Raw genomic sequence first — 21,744 nt, forward strand, 5'->3', positions numbered from 1 at the left:
GCACATTTTTCGTGGAATTCATCGAGTATAGGTTAACGTATGAATTTAAATTTTCAACAAAATACACATTTTCTTAAGTTTAAAATTGAAAAAGGAAAGGGGAATGTTTCAAAGCGACAACAACCCGACCATAGAGCAGACAACAGCCGAAGGCCACCAAATTTTCTTAAGCTTGTATACAAACTTTAACAATACAACGAAATCAAATATAAAAGTTTTCCTCAATCCACAAACATAAATAAGTCCACAGTATACTGATGTCATTTGACACTGGTGGATAGTTAGTTGTCTTATTATCAATAATACCACATTTCTGTTTTTTTATATTCCTATAGTCATGTTTTTCGATTTTGTCAAAACTACAAAATTAAGTTTCCACAAAGGTAAATTTTTCCTCACACAACAGAAAAATAACCATGAAAATACATGAATCTGCAGTACTCAATATGTACTCCATAAAAACAGATAAAAACCGACAAATGAATAAATCGGAATATTATATAATTAAATAAAATTAAATAAAATGTGATCACAGTATGGCAATATAAATATTCAAGTCCCTGTTGCTAGCTTCCCCATTCTAAAGCTTTCACAAATTCTTCTTCAGAGAATGATAACATCTTGGCTGCTTCTATGTGCATCTGAAAAAATAATAAAGTGATTTCTTTAAACACAATGAATGTGATGAAAAACAATTGTACATTATATTCTTTAGTTGGAGATGACAAGTTTCACATTCCAGTAGTCTAGATTTTTAGGGCAGATTGCTACTTGAGTACAATGCAGTCACTATACTCCTTAAACCATTATGTCTTTTGTACTTTTGTATAACTTTAGTTATGTGGTGTGCATACATTTACAATTTCTCCTTACTTGTCCTGAGAGTTATTGTAGCTAAAGGACCTCTAACAAGAATGTGTCCTCAGGACACGAATGCCCCACTCGCACTATCATTTTCCATGTTCAATGGACCGTGAAATTGGGGTAAAAACTCTAATTTGGCATTAAAATTAGAAAGATCATATCATAGGGGACATGTGTACTAAGTTTGAAGTCGATTGGACTTAAACTTCATCAAAAACTACCTTGACCCAAAACTTTAACCTGAAGCAGGACAGACGGACGAACGAACGGACGAACGTACGCACAGACCAGAAAACATAATGCTCCTCTACTATTGTAGGTGGGGCATAAAAATCTATTGAACATTCCAAAATATGAAAAAAACATTTTTTTTTGTCTTTCATATAATTTTTTTTTAATAATTGGATGTGGTTTTTATGGATACTATGCAACAGTTTATGTAAGATTTTAAAAAATCAGAGGAAAAGAGAATGGTGTATCATGTAATTCACATTTTCAGATTCTAAAAGATTCCAACATGAAAAAATGTCACATTGATTAGCTGCATTTCCATTCTTAACCCTTTCACCGATTGCTTCCCAGACAGAAGCTACTCTGAGACGATGGCTTCCCTGGCTACTTTTACTCAAGTGGGAGACCTTCATAATAAATGTCAATAAAAACTTGTTTATAGTTATTTGTGTATTTATTTCATTCACTAACACCATGTTCACAGTTTTGTTCATGTTTTGATAATTTTTTCTTCATAAATATTCAAATTTTCAAATTTTCTGCATTATCTAGGTGAAATTCTCAAAATTCTGCTCTAAGACCCTAAATCGTAATTTTTTTAACCCGAAATGGCAAAATTTTGAAAATTTTTATGAGGCTGTACAAATTCCTCACACTGAACGATGTCTATTCCAAGGGTTTTGTATATAAAACGACATTTTATGTCAAAAAAGTATACTAGTTTGGCTTCAATTCTTCCATATTCTTTCAAAAAAAATGTTCCCTCATTTCAAATTCTTGTAATTTCCGTAAATTTCGTCTGATTTTGACACGGTTTTCAACAAACAGAAGCGCCATGTTTACACTTTCATCCGGGTATTCATCAAAGAAAGATAACTCATGTTTGCACTGTTTTGAGCGGGAAATATAAAAGAGGTATTCCGATCCCGGTAAAACGGGACTCATTGTCAGCTGTCTGAAGCGTGAATCTTGGTAAACCGGGACTCATCGGCGAAAGGGTTAAGCACTATCTTAACCAAATAAACATTTTGATGCATGCATTTGAACATGTTAAGAAGAATGCCCTTAAGGATGTCGACAGATTAACAATCTGGTTTCACAGATTCTAGAAATAAAAACTCTGGAAGTAATTTGTTTTTTGCTAGAGAATTAGTCAAGTAACAAGATAAACTCAATATACTGACAGGTTATGGAATTCCTTTTCAAGATATTTGATTAAAATAAAATGGCAGGAAAACGGGTGAATCTGACTTTTACCTTATGGTAGGAAATTGGCAATATTTCTAGAATCTGCATAAATATTGATAATTACCTTTTAATGAGCTATTGAAGTTTTCCATGAAAAAAAAGAGGGTGATATGGGGTAAATATTTTACTCTGTATCCTATGAAAAATCCCGAGGAGTCTTGACCAAATATTAGAAATCTGACATGACTACATCCTTAACATAGGTTTCTGAAACAATATATTAGGAACGGTGTAAAGCATTGTACTACATAAGTACAAACCTTTTGTCTTTTCAGGATATCTATAAGTTTGAGTTGTTTTTTAAATCCTGCCATCAGTTCATTTTTCTGTTTTTCTAATCGTTTATTATCTGCCAGCAGCTGTTCTGTTCTCTTTCTATCATGGTCGGTAGATTCCTGGAAATAGAATATCATCAAAAGTTTTAAATGAGAAAATTGTTTGCCAATCTAATTAAGCTCTATCAACACATAGATTCTATAAAAACAAGAATGTGTCCTTAATACACAGATGCTCAATCCGCACTGTCATTTTCTATGTTCAGTGGACTGTGAAAAAAGGATATAATCTTTATTTTGGCATAAAAATTAGAAAGATCATATCATAGGAAACACGATTACTAAGTTTCAAGTTGATTGGACTTCAACTTCATAATAAACTACCGCGACCAAAAACTTTAACCTGAAGTGGGACAGACGGAAGGACGAACAGAGGCACGGACCAGAAAACATAATCCCATAAATGGGGCAAAATTAGATGCTTTTTAAGTTGTATTTATGACATCTTATACAAATAAGCTCATGACTTTTCTAAATTCTGTTTGCTTGTTAGAGGATCTGAATGCTAAAATTCTCAAATTTATTGAAACTTAGAATTCAGCATAGATATTTGTTTGGTTTTAGTCCAGTCTTCTATATGTCTTCAGTGGAGAATTACTTTCAGATACATGTTCCTTTTTTCAGAGAGTCTAACTTATATTTATTCACTAACTAATTGTTCTACATTTACAATAACTAAACTCTGTTTGGTGAACCAACACCTTTGAAATCCTTTTGGTAGAGTCCCTGATGGGGATACCTTGGTATGCCGGGTTGTCAAATTATGCAAATGAATGCAATACTTAAATAATATTCAAAATTGACAACAACACTTTACAATAACTGTTTTATGTTTATAGCTCTCTACCTTGGTAGAAGATTAGTCCTCATTTTAAAACAGTTCTGCATTTACAATTACTGATGCCTGTCTTAGAAGTAGATAAAGCCATCAGTAACTTTTCTATATTTACATTACAGCCCCCTACCTTAGAAGAAGATTTAGCCCTCAGTAATTGTTCTTTATATTTCTCTATCTCCTCTAACGCTCTGTTTAATCTGACTTCGGTTGCTGTATTTGTTGATGTCTGTTGTTTTTGGGATCTTTTCATCTGATCTAATTCCTGTTAAAAAAACAATCTGCATTGTTAATCTTTGACTAAAACTAGCGCTCTATTTTTTTTTAAGAAAAGCATGGTTTTTATTCATTTTTATATTCTAATTTGCATAAATTATGCACATTTGATTGTAAGATTTCCTAATGAAATTTATTTTGTGCTTCAAATTCTTTAAAATCATTGTGAGGTTATACCAATGTGAATAATGGATCTGGGATATTTTATCGAAATAACAGGAACTCACATTCTGATATCCAACTTATATCTGTATGCAGATTTTTTTAAAATCGCAATAATTAATTTCACAATTTTTTCTTTTCTTCAAATGTCCCACTAATTAATGCATGCAATTATTCATTATTGGATTTACAGTTTTTATTTACTCATATTTTCTATACCTTTCTAAGACCAGCTAACTGAGTTTCTGCAGTATCACTTTTAACTTGTGCATCTTCTGATATTTTTTTGAATTTATCTATTTGTGCCTGTTGTGCTGATGTTGTACGATATAATCTTCCTCTCTCGTCCTCCATTTCTTTGATTTTAACTGATAAAGTTTTATTTGAATCATCTCGTTTATTGACCTCTGATCCAAGTCTGTCAAGCTCTTCCTGCATAACTCGTAATTTTGCCTTGAGAAAACGTATTGTTGCTTCTGAAAACCGATAAGATATATTAGAGTGGTTTGTCTACTAAAATGTCAAGTTTTTGAAACATCCACACAAATATTAATTATCAATTAAAGAAGAAGATTTATTAATTTTTTTTATACAAATAAATAAATATAGAATAAGTGTAAAGTGTGTAAAATTTGTAAATAGAAAAATGTTTTTTTAAATGTATTTACACAAAGCCTATAAAACTGCCAGCAAAATACACTTCTGTTTTGACTGAGAGAACATTTTTTTTGGCTTGTTTCATATTATATTGCATTCTTCCACTGATGAATGGATGAGATTGTCTATAAATGATTATTATTTTTATTCGTATATGATGCTCTCTTGATTTCCTTTTCAGTGAACATGTGCTGAAGGTAAATGCACTCAGTGCGTAAGAATTCCTTGAAAAAAGAGAGGAATGACTTCAAGACTGGTGGATTAAAGTTAATGATTTTACCAACCATGTACCGTATAATTGTTTTACAGAAAAAAAGAAAATATTTCTCAAGAAAATGCCATTACCAAGTCAGGAATATATGACATTTTTTTTCCTTTTGTTCTATTGGTTAATATAGTCATTATTTTTTAAGCCTCTGGACTTTTTTCTTGTCAACAATTGCTTTACAACTTCTTATATCTTTCAAAAGATCTCCTATGGACCTCATTTCAATTTTTCCTTTTCTACTGAAAATAAACCATACCTGCTCCCATTTCATTGGCTGCCTGAGGTATGACATCATCATCTTCATCAGAGATCACCTGACCTCTATCAATCTGACCTTCAATGTTACTGACTGTTTTATCTATGTTAAAGTCTCTAAACTGTGTCATGAACGTGTCATCAGGGACGGCAACATTGTCTGCTAGGTTTGATTTACCACTCTTTGGTCTCAGAGGTCTTAAATAAAAAAATATGCGAATTAACAGGCATATTTATTCTCTCAAGTCCTAAAGATTTCAAATTACATGAATTTTTGTTTTCCCCACTCTGAGCCTTAAGATTTAAAATCACTCAATTTCGCAGACATTTTTGGTCTCAGAGATCTTTAAGATCAAAATCAATTCAATTAGGAGACATGTTTGGTCTCAGAGGTCTACAAGATTAAAATTCACATTAATAAGAAGATATTTGTATTCTCTAAGATCCTAAAGATTTAAATTCATGTCAATTAGCAGACATTTTTGGTCTCAAGAGATCTTATAGATTAAATCATGTGAACTAGAAGACATTTTTGTTCTCTAAGGTCTAATGATTTCAAATCACATCAAGTAGTCAACATTTTGTTCTCATAAGTCATAAGATTGAAATCATGTCAATTAGCAGATATTTTTAGTCTCTGAGGTCTTAAAGATTAAAATCAATTCAATTAGCAGACATTTTTGTTCCCTTATCCTGAAGGTTTAAAATCCAGTCAACTAGCAGACATTTTTGGTCTATAGGGTCTTAAAGATTAAAATCAATTCAATTCACTCCTTTTTCGGGTCTCAGAGGTCTTAAAGATAAAATTCAATTCAATTAGCAAACTTTTTTAGTCTCAAAGATCTTTAAGATTAAAATCAAGAAAATAAGCCGCAATTTTTGGTCTCTGAGGTAATAAAGTTTAAAATCATTTCAATTAACAGACATTTTTGGTCTCAAAAGTCTTAAAGAATAAAATAAATTCAATTAGAAAACATTTTTGGTTTCAGGGCTCTTAAAGTTTAAAATCATTTCCATTAACAGACATTTTTGGTCTCAGAGGTCTTAAAGATTATGAAAAATATATTCGACTTATATATATCTCAATGTTAACTTTATAACCAAGTCCTTGTGTCAACTGAAAATATATCTGAACATGCAGTATTGTCCATTTGTTAAGATCCTTAGCATGAAGTTGTATCATTGGCAATCATACCACATATCCGTATTTTCAAATCATAATTAGGATAACCATGAGGCTCCCACAGGGTACCCCCCTCAGGTCGCAAGGTCGCTTTTAAATTCGTCGAGAGGTTGTTTTTGAGGGAAATGAACAGGTCGTAAGTCGTTTTTTCCCAACACAGAGGACGGAAGTCGATCGGAGGTCGTTTTTTCCAAATTTTACAGGTCGTTTTTAGAAGGCCCTCAGTTCGGAAGTCTCCTCTAAAAAGCCCAGAGGTCGCAGGTCGTTTTTGACCCTGCGGGAGCCTCAACCATATTTTAAAGCTTTCTTTCATGGCTATATCTACATCATTTGTTTTAAACTAAAGTTTCAATATAAAAATAAGAAGATGTGGTATGATTGCATATGAGACAACTCTCCACCAAAGACCAAATGACGAAGAAGAAAACAACAATAGGTACTAAGTCTATACATACTTTCCAGAGGTAGGTCGTTTAACTTTTGATGGTGGCCTGGACTGGTTTGTTGAATGTGGTCTTGTATGGTTGGTAACCTTGGAACTTGTTCTGGATCCAGTCTATAATATTTAATCAAGAAATTGTATAATAAACTTGTCTTGTCTTGTCAAATCTTTTAATTTTCTTCTCCAATATTTGTTTTACTGTTTCCCTCAATATATTAGCATTAAGTATCAGAATAAGGTCCTATTGATTTTGCCTTGTGACTTAAATTCTTCTGTTCTTGTTGCTTTTTGTATTATGTCAAAGGGAAATGATGCTATAAATTAATTGTTTTTTTTTTATTCTAAATATTTAAAAATATCAAGAAAATGTTTTTTCATTGCTGAAAATGTGCAAAAGATTAAAAAGTTCTTTTTCCCAATATCTGCAATTCAGGGTATTTGTTTTGTCCTTAGATTTAATACAGAAATTATATAAAACTGCAAAATAACCCATTTAGAAATAATATTCATACTATATCTTTTGCAGTTTTATTTTGATGAAATTACATTTCTAAAGCTTATTTTGTATGAAGCACAAAATGGATAACTTCTTTAAACAAAATTTAATCTTCTATGTGAGCAACTTAAGCACACAATGACATTTTAATTTTGTATGCAGGGTAAATAAATCCTAATAAATGGGAATAAATATATACTGCAAATTCAGAAATTATTGCATGCATTTATTATTGCAATTTGATTATTTTAGACTAAAATGTGATTTTAATTTTTGTGATATTGAGAAAAATCCTGTGGAATTCACATAAAAAAATTCAAAACACAAGTTTAAATTTTAGCGATAATAACCCTGTCGCATATTTTGCATTAATAAAAACATTGCAATCACTTCTGAATTAACAGGATTTAAAATGATTGATTTTTGTGTGCCAGGGGAGACAACTGTAGAAGTATTATATAATTGTCTAACCTTTGATGACGGTCGGTCTGTATGAGATCTGTCTGTGTTTGGTTCTGTATCATCATCATAGTCTCTGTAAATAAAAAAGATTAAAAAAATTACATCATTATATTTTTTTTAAACTATACAAGTTGAAGAGGGTATTTTGACCTCATTTTGTGAACTAATCAGATATTGGAGTCAGTTGATTGCACTTTCATAGACTGTTCACCACTTCTGTTTTTATTCATAAATAATTTCTGTACCATACAATCTGTGTATTAAAATTTCGAGACCTTCGAGTCTGCATGTAATTTTTTTAATTTAAAAAAACATGCCATTGTTGCAAATTTAATTGTAAATCCATCAATTGCAATAAAAAAATACATTGTTGTTTTTGAAATCTTGTATTAAATGCCCACAGGGTAAAACAATTTTATGGAATATATTCTCTTCTGTAACCAGTAGTAATATGAGACCATTTATGGAAAGCAAAACCTCATACTGAATCAATAAATAACAAGACAAAATTCCATAATAAGGTAAAATTCATTGTATTGTAAAGAAATATAGAGTAAACTAGATGTGTCAAAGCGACACCAATAGCCCCGTCCCAAAAAAATGAAATATCTGCAATTTCAATATAAACACATGTGGACACAAACATGATGGTAGTCTCACATATCAAAAATCAGCTCAAAATCTGGAGGCGTTTAGAAAAAAAATCTGTATAACTGTGATTTTCAATAATTTATCAAAGTCCAAAGCCCGTAATTTCAGCAAAAATTAGCCGAGCGCAACAAAACTTAAACTTGATCTGTAACTCATCATGGTTATAACTCACATTCCTAAAATCTGCCCAATATGTGAAGGCTTTTAGAAAAAAGTCTGTATAACTGTGATTTTCAACAATTTATCAAAGTCCAAAGCCTGTAATTTCAGAAAAAATTAGTGGGGCGGAATGAAACGTAAACTTGATCTGTAATTCATCATGGTTAACTCACATACCAAAAATTCAGCCCAATATCTGAAGGCGTTTAGAAAAAAACTCTGAATAATGGTTTGTTGCGAAATGACAGAATTTTGGACAAGGGTCAAACTATATGGCACCAACAACTTCGTAGCGGGGCCATAAAAATGTTGTAATCATGAAAAGTTTCATGTACATATATGTTATGTTCTAATTTGTTGAACAAATTTTTATTTAACTTTGTATAATGCTTGAAAATCATATTGTAATAATTCTGCTCATTAAGGGTGTTTTCATTGGCAAATTAGTATTTGTTTGTTTTGAATTGTTTAACGTATAAGACAAAATTTTTACATAGACATAAGAACAAGGGTCCGGAAACGGTCATATATGCCAGACATGACCGATTTGGAAACTCAAAAGTCCTAAATGATTCATTGGGATTTAGGTCAAATTTTATTTTTCAACAGAAATAATTTCGGTCATTTCTTTAAGATCGAGTTTCAAAATCGCCATTTTGAACATATTTTTGTTTTGTTATCGATTTTATGTAATTAAACTGTCACTTCAGTAAAGTGTTATAATCCTGAGGGCCCTCCTAATAACTATATTAATGCCTCGTGAGCTATTGGCTAATGATCGCTAATCTCTTTACCTGTGTTTTTAGTTCACACTTGGCTATTAATCACAAGCTCCGAACTATTATAAAGAAATTAAAATTCCATACCAACTGTCTTCATAATTTAATTACTTTTCAGCTAAGACAATTGTCAATTATGATTTAAAATTAAATTAAAACTTGATTTAATTTACGTACAAAAAAAGTTTTTCACTACTAATACACGTGCTTTGTTTACTATGTAATACGCATGCCTGAAATTCTCTTCCGCAGATTAGACACTAAATCATAAATTTAAAATGATTTCATGCTAAATAAAGCAAGTGCAACTATTTTCATTAATATTCTCACACTATTAAAGGTAAAATATTAAAAAGCCGATGATTTCCTGTGAATTTGATAAACAAAACTAATCCCGGAAATGAGTCCGGAATTGTTCGTTTTAGTATTGTCGCATTACATCCGGTTTGAATTTCGACTTCAGAATCGAAAAAAATGTAAGCGATGACTGAGAAAATTATCATTTTGAGTCATTAAAATCATATTATTTTTAAACTGTTGCCTTCCCTTAAATGCTCTTGATCAATTTTAGGAAAATGGTAGGATAAATCGTGAAGTAAATGCTATAGATGCAACAGTGAAACAAGTTCGATGATGCATACTCGTGCAGAAATGAGATTTTGACAATCTTTTTTTTGAAAAGGGCACCTACATTTAAGTTATATGAAAATGACCGAAATTAGGTGAAAAAATTTCCGGATCCTTGCATAAGAATATGTTGTATGAATGCCAATGAGGCAAATCTCTATCCAAGTCACAATTAGTAAAAGTAAACCATTATATGTCTTCAACACGGAGCCTAGACTAACACCAAACAGCAAGCTATTTTGAGCTACAAAAATGTCTAAAACTATCCAAACAGCCAACATATTTCTTACTTGAGGAAGTCATCAGCATTGATATTATCTAAGAGTCTGGATTCTGATAAAGCTTTCTCTTGACCTTGCTGAAATAGAAAACAGAATTACGGTACATCTCACTCAAATTACAGGTCAATTTCATTTCTCTGACAATCTGATATGCATGGGTCACTACTTGACGGGTGCAACTTGTCGATTTTGTTCAAACAAATTACATGTTTTATTCATTGACAAAGTCAAAACATCTATAAAATAAACAATATTATATTTTAGTGGACATCACATTAATTGACTGTCCATCATGGGTTCACGCTGTTAAATACAATGTTAGTTTTTATGTTTTGACACATTGAGTACCTGTAATTAATTTCAGGACCTAAATTATTTTTTTGTCTTGTAATGCATTAGCTATACAAGGAAACTTATCAGCAACAGAAAAATCTTGTATTTCAATCCAAATTTTCTCACATATACTTTGTGTGGGAACACATACTGGTTGAACAATAAAAAAATTGTTGCTTTATTAGAACACTAATGTTTCATTATTAATATATTATAAAGAAGAGATATCACACATTGCTAGCAGTCTACCGGTATCAGATAAAAAAACATTTGATTTTTCTGTAAAGGGAGATAATTGGCTCAAATAAAATGAGAATTATCTCCCTTACTGAAAATGAAGATTTTTTAGATTTGGAATTGTATGTATGTGATCTTTATCTTATTGCATTTTATTCAATAACAATTGAACTTTATGTGGGGACGAAGTCCCCAATTAGGGTAGAAGAAAAAAATCAAACATTTCGGGAAAAATGACCCGAAATTTTCATTCTACTAATAAACTCAAAATCATTAACTTTTTTGTTTTCAGATTTTTTCAAATTCCTGCATTTGCGCAGAAATCCACTTCCTTTTTCCGGTCTCATTGTCAGAAAACTTTGAGTAAAATATATTTATCAGTCTATAGTAAAATATAAGAAGGAACACAATACCAATTTCATTTTTATTAATTCTTTGATAAGAAAAAAACATTAAGCGTTTCTTTGTTTACATTGAATATGACGTCATAACATAAATAACATCACAACTAAAATCCCTAACAACAGAACCAAAATCGAAAAAGTTACGGTATTTCCGTGTCTTTGCTAACCATTTTGAAGTTAAAATATAATTGAATTAAAAAAAAATAATGCATACAGACTTTGTCCCCCTTCACAGGTAATGCCTGCCTCATATTAATTGAGTCTATTCCACTAAAATATTTACCAAAACTTCCTCAGCTTCTCTAACAAGATTTGCTGTTCTTGCTTCTAATTCATCATTTAGTCTCCTGAAAAAAGAAAAAAACAAGAATGTGTCCCCAGTACACGGATGCCCCATCCCCACTATCATTTTGTATGTTCAGTGGACAGTGAAAATGGGATATAATCTTTAATTTAACATTAAAATTAGAGATATCATATCATAGGGAACATGTTTACTAAGTTTCAAGGTGATTGGACTTCAACTTCATCAAAAAAACTACCTTGACCATATAAAGTTAAACCTGAAGCAGGGCCTAAAATAAAATATTGTTTGTTTCCCCAATCCTGACCGACCCTGCAAAATTGGTGCTACTCATAAAATTTTATTGTCAAAACTAAGTGAAATATTATTTTATTCATTTTGGATTTTCAGGCTTGCCAGATTGTCCGTTAATGGCAAGCTTTTTGGAAAAATAAAATTATTTTCCTACCTACCTACCCACACCTGGCTTGGCAGGGTCAGGATTTGGGAAACAAACAATATTTTAATTTAAGTCCAGATGGAGGAACATACGGATGGACTGACGCACAGACCAGAAAACATAGTGCCCATACATGGGACATAAAAATGAAAGTAAATTTATATTTGTTTATGGTGCTTTATTTTTTGTGAAAAGATAATATTTTTAATTTTTAAAATAGAATTATTGTGTATGCTATTTTCTGATATCACAATTAGTTCTACCTTAAGCTTTTTGTCCATGGTTCAACGATAGCAAACATAAATGCACAGAAACATTTGAATTTACAATTTACAGTATTGAAAATAAAAATATATCATGGGTTTCTCTGGACAAAAATAAAGGACTGCACTGAGCCAACTTTCACAAATCCATTAAAATGTCAACTCACAGTCACAGTACTTATCTGAACAGGAAAAAGGTGTCTAACACAAATTTAACTGTCTCCAGTTGAAAAATATCTTATCACACTCAATGCAGTGATAGAATCTATATGTATTTTGGTGTTATGAACTTACTTGTATTCTTCTTCTTTACTAAGTATACTCCCACCTCCAGATATATTTGTGTTTTTTACACTTGATCCAGGTTTTCTCCCTGATCCTGGTCTGTTCTTTGCCTTATAAATAAATATAATAACACATAAGTATGAATTTGAATAACTAAATTTAGTAGCAAGACTGTCATATAATATATATAAAGAGTTCTTCACTGATTATTAATAGTCTTACTCTGTAAGTTAACATTTTGATGTAAAAGTCGATAAACAAATGATTACAACATTTCCAGATCAGTAAGATTTTGATTAAAAATTTACATTGTATATTGTCTTTGATTTTCCATGAATGTGTAACGGGATTGCTTCCCTTAAATCATTTGGTCGATATTTAGTTAGCAGTAAGCGGTTGAGCTAAGGAAGTACTTCTTTAGCTCAGTCGATTAGCAAGCTGCCGTAATTGTAACACAGAGGTACCGGGTTCGAGTCCCGGTGGAGACAAGCAATTATGTAATGAAATTCGTGCTCTCGGGTTACATTGGCGCCCAACGAAAAAAACCCACGGTAGTTAGAGAGGAATTCTAGCTAGGGTATGTTTGTGTGAGAGTCATAATGGTATGATGACTCTTGAGGTAGGGGAAGTGTGATGGGATTGCTCCCCTTAGAACATTTAGTAGATACTTAGTCAGCCGTAAGCAGTTGAGCTAAGGAAGTACTTCTTTAGCTCAGTGCGTATGCGTGCTGCCTTGTAACACAGAGGTCCCGGGTTCGAGTCCCGGTGGAGACAAGCAATTTTGTAATGAAATTCGTGCTCTCCGGTTACAAATGGAATAGATAATGGAAATGTGGAAGGTGTCAAAGTGACAAGTACTACAAGTAACAACAACCAGACTAAAGAGCAGAAAACAGTCCGAGGCCACCAATTGGTCTTGAAGTCTATCACATAACTAAGTTTATTCATTTGATTAAATGTGAGATTTACAAAATAATCATATACATATTGGAATTATAGTTATCCCGTACCATTGTAAACTTGTACCAACGTCAACTCGTACCACTAAAAAAAAACTCGTACCAATGCAAACTCGTACCACTGCTAACTCGAACCAATTTATATAAATTTATGCATTTAAATGGTATTAAATAATGAATATATACTTGACTTTCACTGAATACCTTTTAAGTCTGTAAAATATATATAATTTTGAAAGTACAATGACCAATTTGTAGCTAATGTTCCTTGTCTATTGGTCCTGGATAGAAAATACTTCAGACTGGTTTTTAATTACCTATATTTGTAATATTATTAAAGTTTCACCCCAAGAAAATATTTATTTTTCATGAATAAATCTTAGCAGTTAAAACGGTAATAATCAAAATGATTTCCAAAATTTTACTGTCTATAAATAACAATGAAATGTAACTGTTTCCTGTTAAGGGGTTTCCCGAATTTTCCCGCCAAAAAACACATGACTTTCAACACTTGTAAACATATCATTCGATTTGTGATCATGGATTACAGCTTTAATTAATTTAATTTGGATATAGATATTCAACTTAGGGTACAGTTTTTTTAGTTTCTTCTGGATTAAAACTAGATCAGTTTAAAAAATTAAGCTTATAAAAACATTTGTATTTTTGTCTAAGCTTTCCTTAAAATCCAGTATAAAATTCAAGTAATTCAACCTTATTTTTATTAAGTTCACAAAAAAACAAAACATAAAACATTGTTTTTTAATTTATTTTTAATGGTACGACTTCCCAGTGGTACGAGTTTACGTTGGTATGAGTTAACTTTTTTGATACGAGTTAACGTGGTACGAGTTTTCCGTGGTACGAGTTAACTTGCTTCCTACATATTGTATGTAAAGCGGGACGGATTCTCAGGTCAGCCGGGAATAGCAATAAGATATATTACCGGACATCACACAGGTTCCCGTTAAAATTTTGACATCATAATACAAAATATCTCTACAGAGTTCAGTACATATTTTTGTGATTTGATTTGTTTTTTGTAATTCAGATCAAGCTAGTATTTTGGCTAGGATTCTATATTTTTTATTGAATATGTAAAATGATCAGCGAATAATTAAAACATTAAACCCTCGTAAGTATGTTTGTACGTGAAGATGAGCTAAAATCTTACAGAATTTGTTCTACTGCCTGGAATGTTATTAAAACTTTCAGCCATTTTGACGCACTAGGTTGCTGCCGTAAATCGGCTTATTGCTAAAAGTGTAGTCGCATCCCGTGAACGGTACAATACAAAGCATCTCATATTATTTTTACCGTGTTATTTCCTTTTTATTTGGTTAATTTTCTATTTTAAAATGATGAAAAACTATACCCAAAGTATATTTTTTTCCGTCATTATTTGAAAATCGATATTATTAACCAGGTGCCGATTTGACTATTGCACTGAGGTGCCGATTTGACTATTGCAGGTGCCGATTTGATTAAGTGCAAAAAAGATACATATTATTTTGGCAAACAATTCTAATGATTATGAATAGAGGACTATTCCGCAAAAAAATAAGTTTCTAGCTTCATAAAAAAGGAAATTCCACATCAAACTTGGCACCACTAGCAGATGAAGTGAGAAAATTACCCTTGAGCCAAAAAGCCTGAGTGGAAAGAAAACAAAAACTATTCAAGAGTGTATAAAAGAACTTGTAACTGATACTCTCTGAACCTGGGCATATGACTCATGTGAAGCAGCAACAATGAAACGAAAGTTTACAAATTCACTATTTTGTTTTGGCATGCCTTTTGTTTTTGTTGGTATCCGTTCTTTTTTTAAGACACTTCGGAGTCACAATCAAGCATTAAAATATACAAAGTATTCCAGCTCCCACCATAAGCACAGGATTTAGCCAACTATTAAGTTGACGTCTTTGGCAACAGTTTTGATTTTTTCCATAAAGTATATAACAATTCCATTATTGTTCCTTTCCATTATAAATACGTTATACAACACAGGATTGTTGTTCGGCAGTTTATCATTTATGGCAAATTTGAAGAAAAACGTGAAGGTCCAAACGAAATAGAACTAAATAGATGTAAATAATTTAACTGTATTCTTCTGAATGCACGAGATTATAATATGCTTATTTATTTCTAATTTGTACAAATTAAAAAGGCACTGGCTACGGTTACATGGAAATGTAACAATAATAAAAATATTATTGTTACATTGGAGACTAATTGCCGGAATGCAAAGTTGGGTGAGGAACCGATTAATTACAAATGTAACAATAATTACTGAGGCTACGGTTACATTACGTTTATTGTTACATGAAAAACAGCAATATACGCTAGATTGATCAAACTTAAATCTTCTATAGTTGTATTGCTTCATTCTTTCATATGTACTAAACAATACTTGTAATTTAATACTGATAAATAATAAAATATTATTATTCAACAAATCGGGTGTACAACTTGAATAGTTTTACTACGTAGTAATGGTTTTGATATTCTTAAAGATACTACTCAAGATTAGGAGTGTGACTTCAAAGGCGAAAAATATAGTTCAATGGTTTCACTTTTTTAAATTATTTAACTGCACACCTACTCTTATTACTGTCATTATACTTTGGAACAAATTTTGTTTATAGTGAAAAAAATAAAACTTGGGATGCGTTTTAAACGAAAATGAAACAATATCAAGACATACGTTTCATACAGCTTTATAACTTGACGCAAATTGATAATCAAAAGCAAAGTTTGCTAACTGTAACTTAAATACTAAGAAATTCTGTATGTACACGTATCCGTGGAGGACATAATTTCGTTCATCAAAAATGTGTCGGACTTTAAAAACAACTTACTGGATTTGTAGAAATGGTCATTGTAAATAACAAATTACAGTAAATAAATTGTATGTTATAAATGTCCTCAACTTTTATTATTTAGTACATATTACTAGTCCCATCGTACATTGCTTTTTTTCATGTAACCGTAGCCTCAATAATTATTGTTACATTCGTAATTAAACAGGTCCTTACCCAACCATGCATTCCGGTATTTAGTCTCCAATGTAACAATAATATTTTTATTATTGTTACATTTCCATGTAACCGTAGCCAGTGCCAATTAAAAATTGCTCACTGAATGTTCACCAGGTGCTGACTGTTTGAAGGTTGTCGACATGGAAATCAAAGGAACGACAGCTCTGCACTTCCACTTGTCAGGATCCTGTCCAGCATGTGTAGCATCAGTACCAATATGGGGGAATGGTTTGTAACTCTCCATTTTAGTATTACAAGAAATAATCTAACAGGATTTGACATAGGACCCTATGGGAAATGCATACAAATTACTTCTTTTAGAGAACCACTGAATGGAATGAAACCAAACATGGCATGAATGTTCCTTATGAGGTACTGACCAAATGTTGTTACTTTGTAGCCAATCCATCATCCAAGATGGCCGCCGGGGGGGGGGGGGGGGGGCTTAGTTTAACATATGACCCTATGGGAAATGCTTACAAATGACTTCTTCTATAGAACCACTGAATTGAATGAAACCAAACATGACATGAATGTTCCTTATGAGGTGCTGACCAAGTGTTGTTACTTTGTAGCCGATCAATCAACCAAGATGGCTGCCAGCGGGGGGTTTAGTTTAACATAGGACCCTATGGGAAATGCATACAAAAGTCTTCTTCTAGAGAACCACGGAATTGAATGAAATCAAACATATCATGAATAGTCCTTTCTTTATGAGGTGCTGGCCAGGTGTTGTTACTTTGTAGCCAAATTTTATCTGTTTTAATATGATTTCAAAAACCCAAGTAGAGTCAGGTGAGCGATACAGGCTCTTGAGAGCCTCTAGTTGTTGATATAGATAAGTCATTAACCGTATCTTTAACATACGACAGATTAATGGTCTTTTCACTTCAATAGTCCATCCTTTTTTTCGACGTGAAATCCACTTGAAGATTTGATATGATTTTCTCGTTTCATTAGTACGCGAAAGTTTAAACGATTGAAATTGTAGTTTTTCAGGAAACTGCAAACAGTAATAAACCAACAATCATGAAAAATTCTCAAATGTTAAAACATGCATCATGCTTAAAATATGTCCAATACCTTGAATACAAATTAAGTTGAACAAAAACAAAAATACAAACAGAAACCTATTTATATACATTTGTATATTTAAAGGGTGTAAGACACATCACTACACACATTTAAACAAATTTCGATCTTTATTTCACAAATTTGATTTAAAAATTTTGACAACTGGCGGGAACGTACCTCTTTGTTTGACAATCCAACTTCCGGTTTATCTCTATGTAAACAATCTAGCGGGATAAATCAATTCACCAAATGACCACATGAGCAGAAAATTAGAAAAATACATTGCAGACCAGCCACAATTTCCTCCTGGCTTCCAACACAAAACTGCAATCTTAGTCTCCGACAGCAAAGGCTATACCCTACGGAACAATTGCTTACAAAAAGAATTTCCACTAGAAACTTGGTGTAAATCGGGGGCAACAACCGAAGTACTTGTCAACCTGATAAAAACTAGAATTGCAAAAGCCATCAAGCGACACCACCACATCATTATTTACCTCTGGTCCGGGACCTGTGATCTCACCACAAAGGAAGGAAAATATATAAAATTGAAATTTCATAACAACAGAGCAATCAAAATTATAGAAGATCAATACAAAAGAGCTATAAGTATTATTGACAGTTATCAACATGCTGAAATAAAATTTATCGATTGCCCACTTATTTCAATATCAAACTGGAACAAGAGTAAAGGACATAAAAGACCAGAAACATACAAAGTTGAGGATTTCCTAGCGACAAAACAAATACAGGAACTAAATGGTAAAATATATGAACTCAACAGAAGACTCAACAAAACATCAGTCAAAATAAGCAAATACTTTTTCAGAGGGCGCAAGAGAAGGAAAGGACAAACACGAAAATCAGTCAACCTGTCAATCAACAACAAGGACGGCATACATCCTGGACGTCTACTGAGTCTAGCGATTACTAAAAACATCTTGCTGGACACGTATACCGAATGCTTCACAATTGACCAAGAATCTGAATTTATTCAAATCCGAGTCGAACAAGAGGAATTGAACTCCTTATTCTAAACAACATCTTCAAGCTACCAAGAAAACAAAGGTGCCAAAAGTGAACAGACAAGACGAGTAGTAAAATTCTAGGTGAGTTAATCTTATCAGGTTTTGCTACTTACCTCTTGTATAGGATCACCACACAAAACACTCAACCAATGTTTTCTCTTCCAGAACTGGACTCTTGAAGTGATTGAAAAGAACACAAAGACTCAGATTGAAAATAACACAAAGACTCAGATTGGAACACCCATAATATTGTAAGTACCGTTAGTATAAGATACATTATCATCAACCGAAATGTTTTATTATACTGTATTTATGCTTACACTTATTCTTTGGACAAGACAAGCTTTTACTGTTCACCAAGTAATACTTACCCCACAACATAAATACAAACCAACACATCAGGACTGCATCTATAAAAACCATGCTCTAGAAGGGGTAAATATATACCTATCTGAACACCATCTAAGCCCAGTAACATCATCTGTACAAACTTACTACTGGATAAAAAGCTGTAAAAAACATATTCAATTGACTCAACAAAAATTTAAAACTGTCCGAGAGAGGAGTACACAAAGACTCATCTTACTCTTACTGAGTGGCATAGAGACAAACCCAGGACCAAGACGACCAAGATTCCCTTGCACGATATGCCAAAAAGCATGTAAAATAGAATCCATAGCTTGTGACGACTGCGATAAGTGGACACATAGAAACTGCATTGGTATGTCAACATCAGAATACAGCAACCTAGGCAAAAGTGAAGACACATGGACTTGCCCATCTTGCTGCAAACCAAACAATTCTTCAACCAAAATATATTTTATACCAAATGGAGATGACAGCAAGCACTCAACACAAAATATATCGACCAATCCATTAATGATGGACAGTATATCAGAAGCATCAATACCATCAACATCAGGTTCCAGCATTAATTCACCATCATTCAACACAACATCTTTCAGCACTGATATACCGATCATGACATCATCACCAAAACCAACTAAAACCAAACCAGCCACTAAAAAACAGTTAAGAATATTAAACATCAATTTTCAAAGCCTCAGAAAAAAAGGAAAACTACTCGAAGCAATCATTGAGTCAACTGAGCCAGATGTAATAATAGGCACGGAAACCTGGCTTGATCCAAACATCAAATCAAGCGAGATTATACCAGACTACTTCCATTATGACACGGAACGCCGAGATCGCCCAAAGGACCCCCATGGAGGGGTATTGATAGCAGCTAAACAAACATTACAGCTGGGTAACATCATAAAAAGCACTGAAATAGAACTACTGACTGGCACTATTAACTTAGAAGGAAAAAAGAAAATGCTCATAGGCGCTTTTTATCGACCACCTGATAAAACAGATGACACCTACCTGAATAAAATGAAAGACGAAATAAATAACATCAGATCAAAACATCAAAAAGACATATTCCTTATTGGTGGCGATTTCAACTTACCCGATATCAACTGGGCAGAACAAACTATAGACCATAGACAGTATCCTACCAGAACCAACCAGGCATTCTTGGAACTTGTAGCTGACAACGGGCTAGAACAAATTGTGGACTTCCCAACACGAAAAGAGAATACCCTAGATTTATTGCTTACATCTCATCCTTCATTTAAATTAAGATGCAAACCATTACCATCAATAGGAAACAGCGACCATGACATCGTCCTCCTAGATATGGCTTGTAAACCACTTAAACCTAAACCAGTCAGAAGAAAAATATTTCTATGGAAAAAAGCGGAAATACATAATATAAAGGAAGATCTACAAAACTTTATAACTACCTTCAAAAACATCAAAGATAGAAGCGTTGAGTCTTTATGGCAGGCATTTAAAACAGCTGTACAAACCACCATAGAGAAAAGAGTACCAACGAAAATGACCCTTGGAAGAAACACTCATCCATGGATCAATACAACCATTAGACGCAAAATAAACCAAAAGCAGAAAGCACACAAGAAGGCGAGAAAAACTAAAAAGAAAAGAGACAAGGATAGGTATAAAAGACTACAACAAGAAGTGCAGTGGGAGGTCCGTCAAGCCAACAAGAAGTATATGGAAGAGGTCAGTTCAGACTATAGAGATAATGCAAAGAAATTCTGGTCTTATATCAAGAGCAAAGGTCAGGAATGGACAGGAGTGGCACCGCTAAAAAACAAAATGGGATTTCTGCAAAGTGATAACAAGAGTAAAGCTGACATTTTAAACGACCAATTCCAGTCAGTATTTACCAAAGAAAACCTAAGTAACTTTCCAGATAAAGGTAAAAGTCCATACTCCACCATGAAGGACATAAAAATTAGTACCAACGGAGTCCACAAATTATTAAAAAACCTGAAACCGCATAAAGCTACTGGTCCCGATTCAATACCAGCCTTTATACTGAAAGCAGCAGCAGAACAACTTGCTCCTATACTCACAGACCTATATCAAACATCATTGAACACTGGTGAAGTCCCGCAAGATTGGAGAGATGCCAATGTAGTTCCACTTTTTAAAAAAGACGAAAGGCACCTAGCATCTAACTACAGACCAGTATCTCTAACTTCCATCACATGTAAGGTCTTAGAACATATTGTACATAGCAACATCATGGACCACTTTGACAAAAATAAAATACTAACTGATGCACAACACGGATTCCGCAAAAGACGATCATGCGAATCCCAACTAATCGTAACCATCAACGACATTGCATCGAAATTAAAAAGTAGCGGCCAAGTAGACATCATCCTGCTTGACTTTGCAAAAGCATTTGACAAGGTACCACATCACCGCCTCCTACACAAGTTGGAATACTACGGCGTCAACCCCAAAACCAATAAATGGATTCGCTCCTTCCTACATAACAGAAAACAGAGCGTGATATTAGAGGGTGCCGTCTCTTCACAAGTACCAGTACTCTCTGGTGTACCCCAAGGCACAGTCCTTGGTCCATTACTGTTCCTGGCCTACATTAATGACATGCCAGAAACAGCATCTACATCAGAGACCAAATTGTTCGCGGATGACAGCCTTCTCTTTCGTACCATCACCAACCAAGCTGACAGTGAACTTCTACAAAAGGACTTAACAGCATTGGAAGAATGGGAAAACAAATGGCAGATGAGTTTTAATGCCAAAAAATGCCTTTTCATTAGAATAT

The 21,744-nt window shown here is 33.0% G+C and overlaps 1 protein-coding gene across 1 annotated transcript; it reads right to left on the reverse strand.

Moving 5' to 3' along the window:
- Positions 1–484: 484 nt before the first annotated feature.
- On the reverse strand, positions 485–14,707 carry LOC139495730 (testis-expressed protein 9-like). The gene is made up of 11 exons (XM_071284090.1): positions 14,610–14,707; positions 12,486–12,586; positions 11,469–11,532; positions 10,221–10,288; positions 7,724–7,787; positions 6,770–6,870; positions 5,133–5,329; positions 4,171–4,427; positions 3,644–3,778; positions 2,604–2,738; positions 485–641 (listed from the first exon to the last, which is right to left on the reverse strand). Exons 1-11 carry the CDS (start codon positions 14,652–14,654, stop codon positions 567–569), a joined length of 1,242 nt encoding a protein of 413 aa, XP_071140191.1. The 5' UTR covers positions 14,655–14,707; the 3' UTR covers positions 485–566.
- Positions 14,708–21,744: the final 7,037 nt, after the last annotated feature.

The sequence above is a fragment of the Mytilus edulis genome, chromosome 11 (genome assembly GCF_963676685.1).
Source record: "Mytilus edulis chromosome 11, xbMytEdul2.2, whole genome shotgun sequence".
NCBI classification, from domain to species: domain Eukaryota; kingdom Metazoa; phylum Mollusca; class Bivalvia; order Mytilida; family Mytilidae; genus Mytilus; species Mytilus edulis.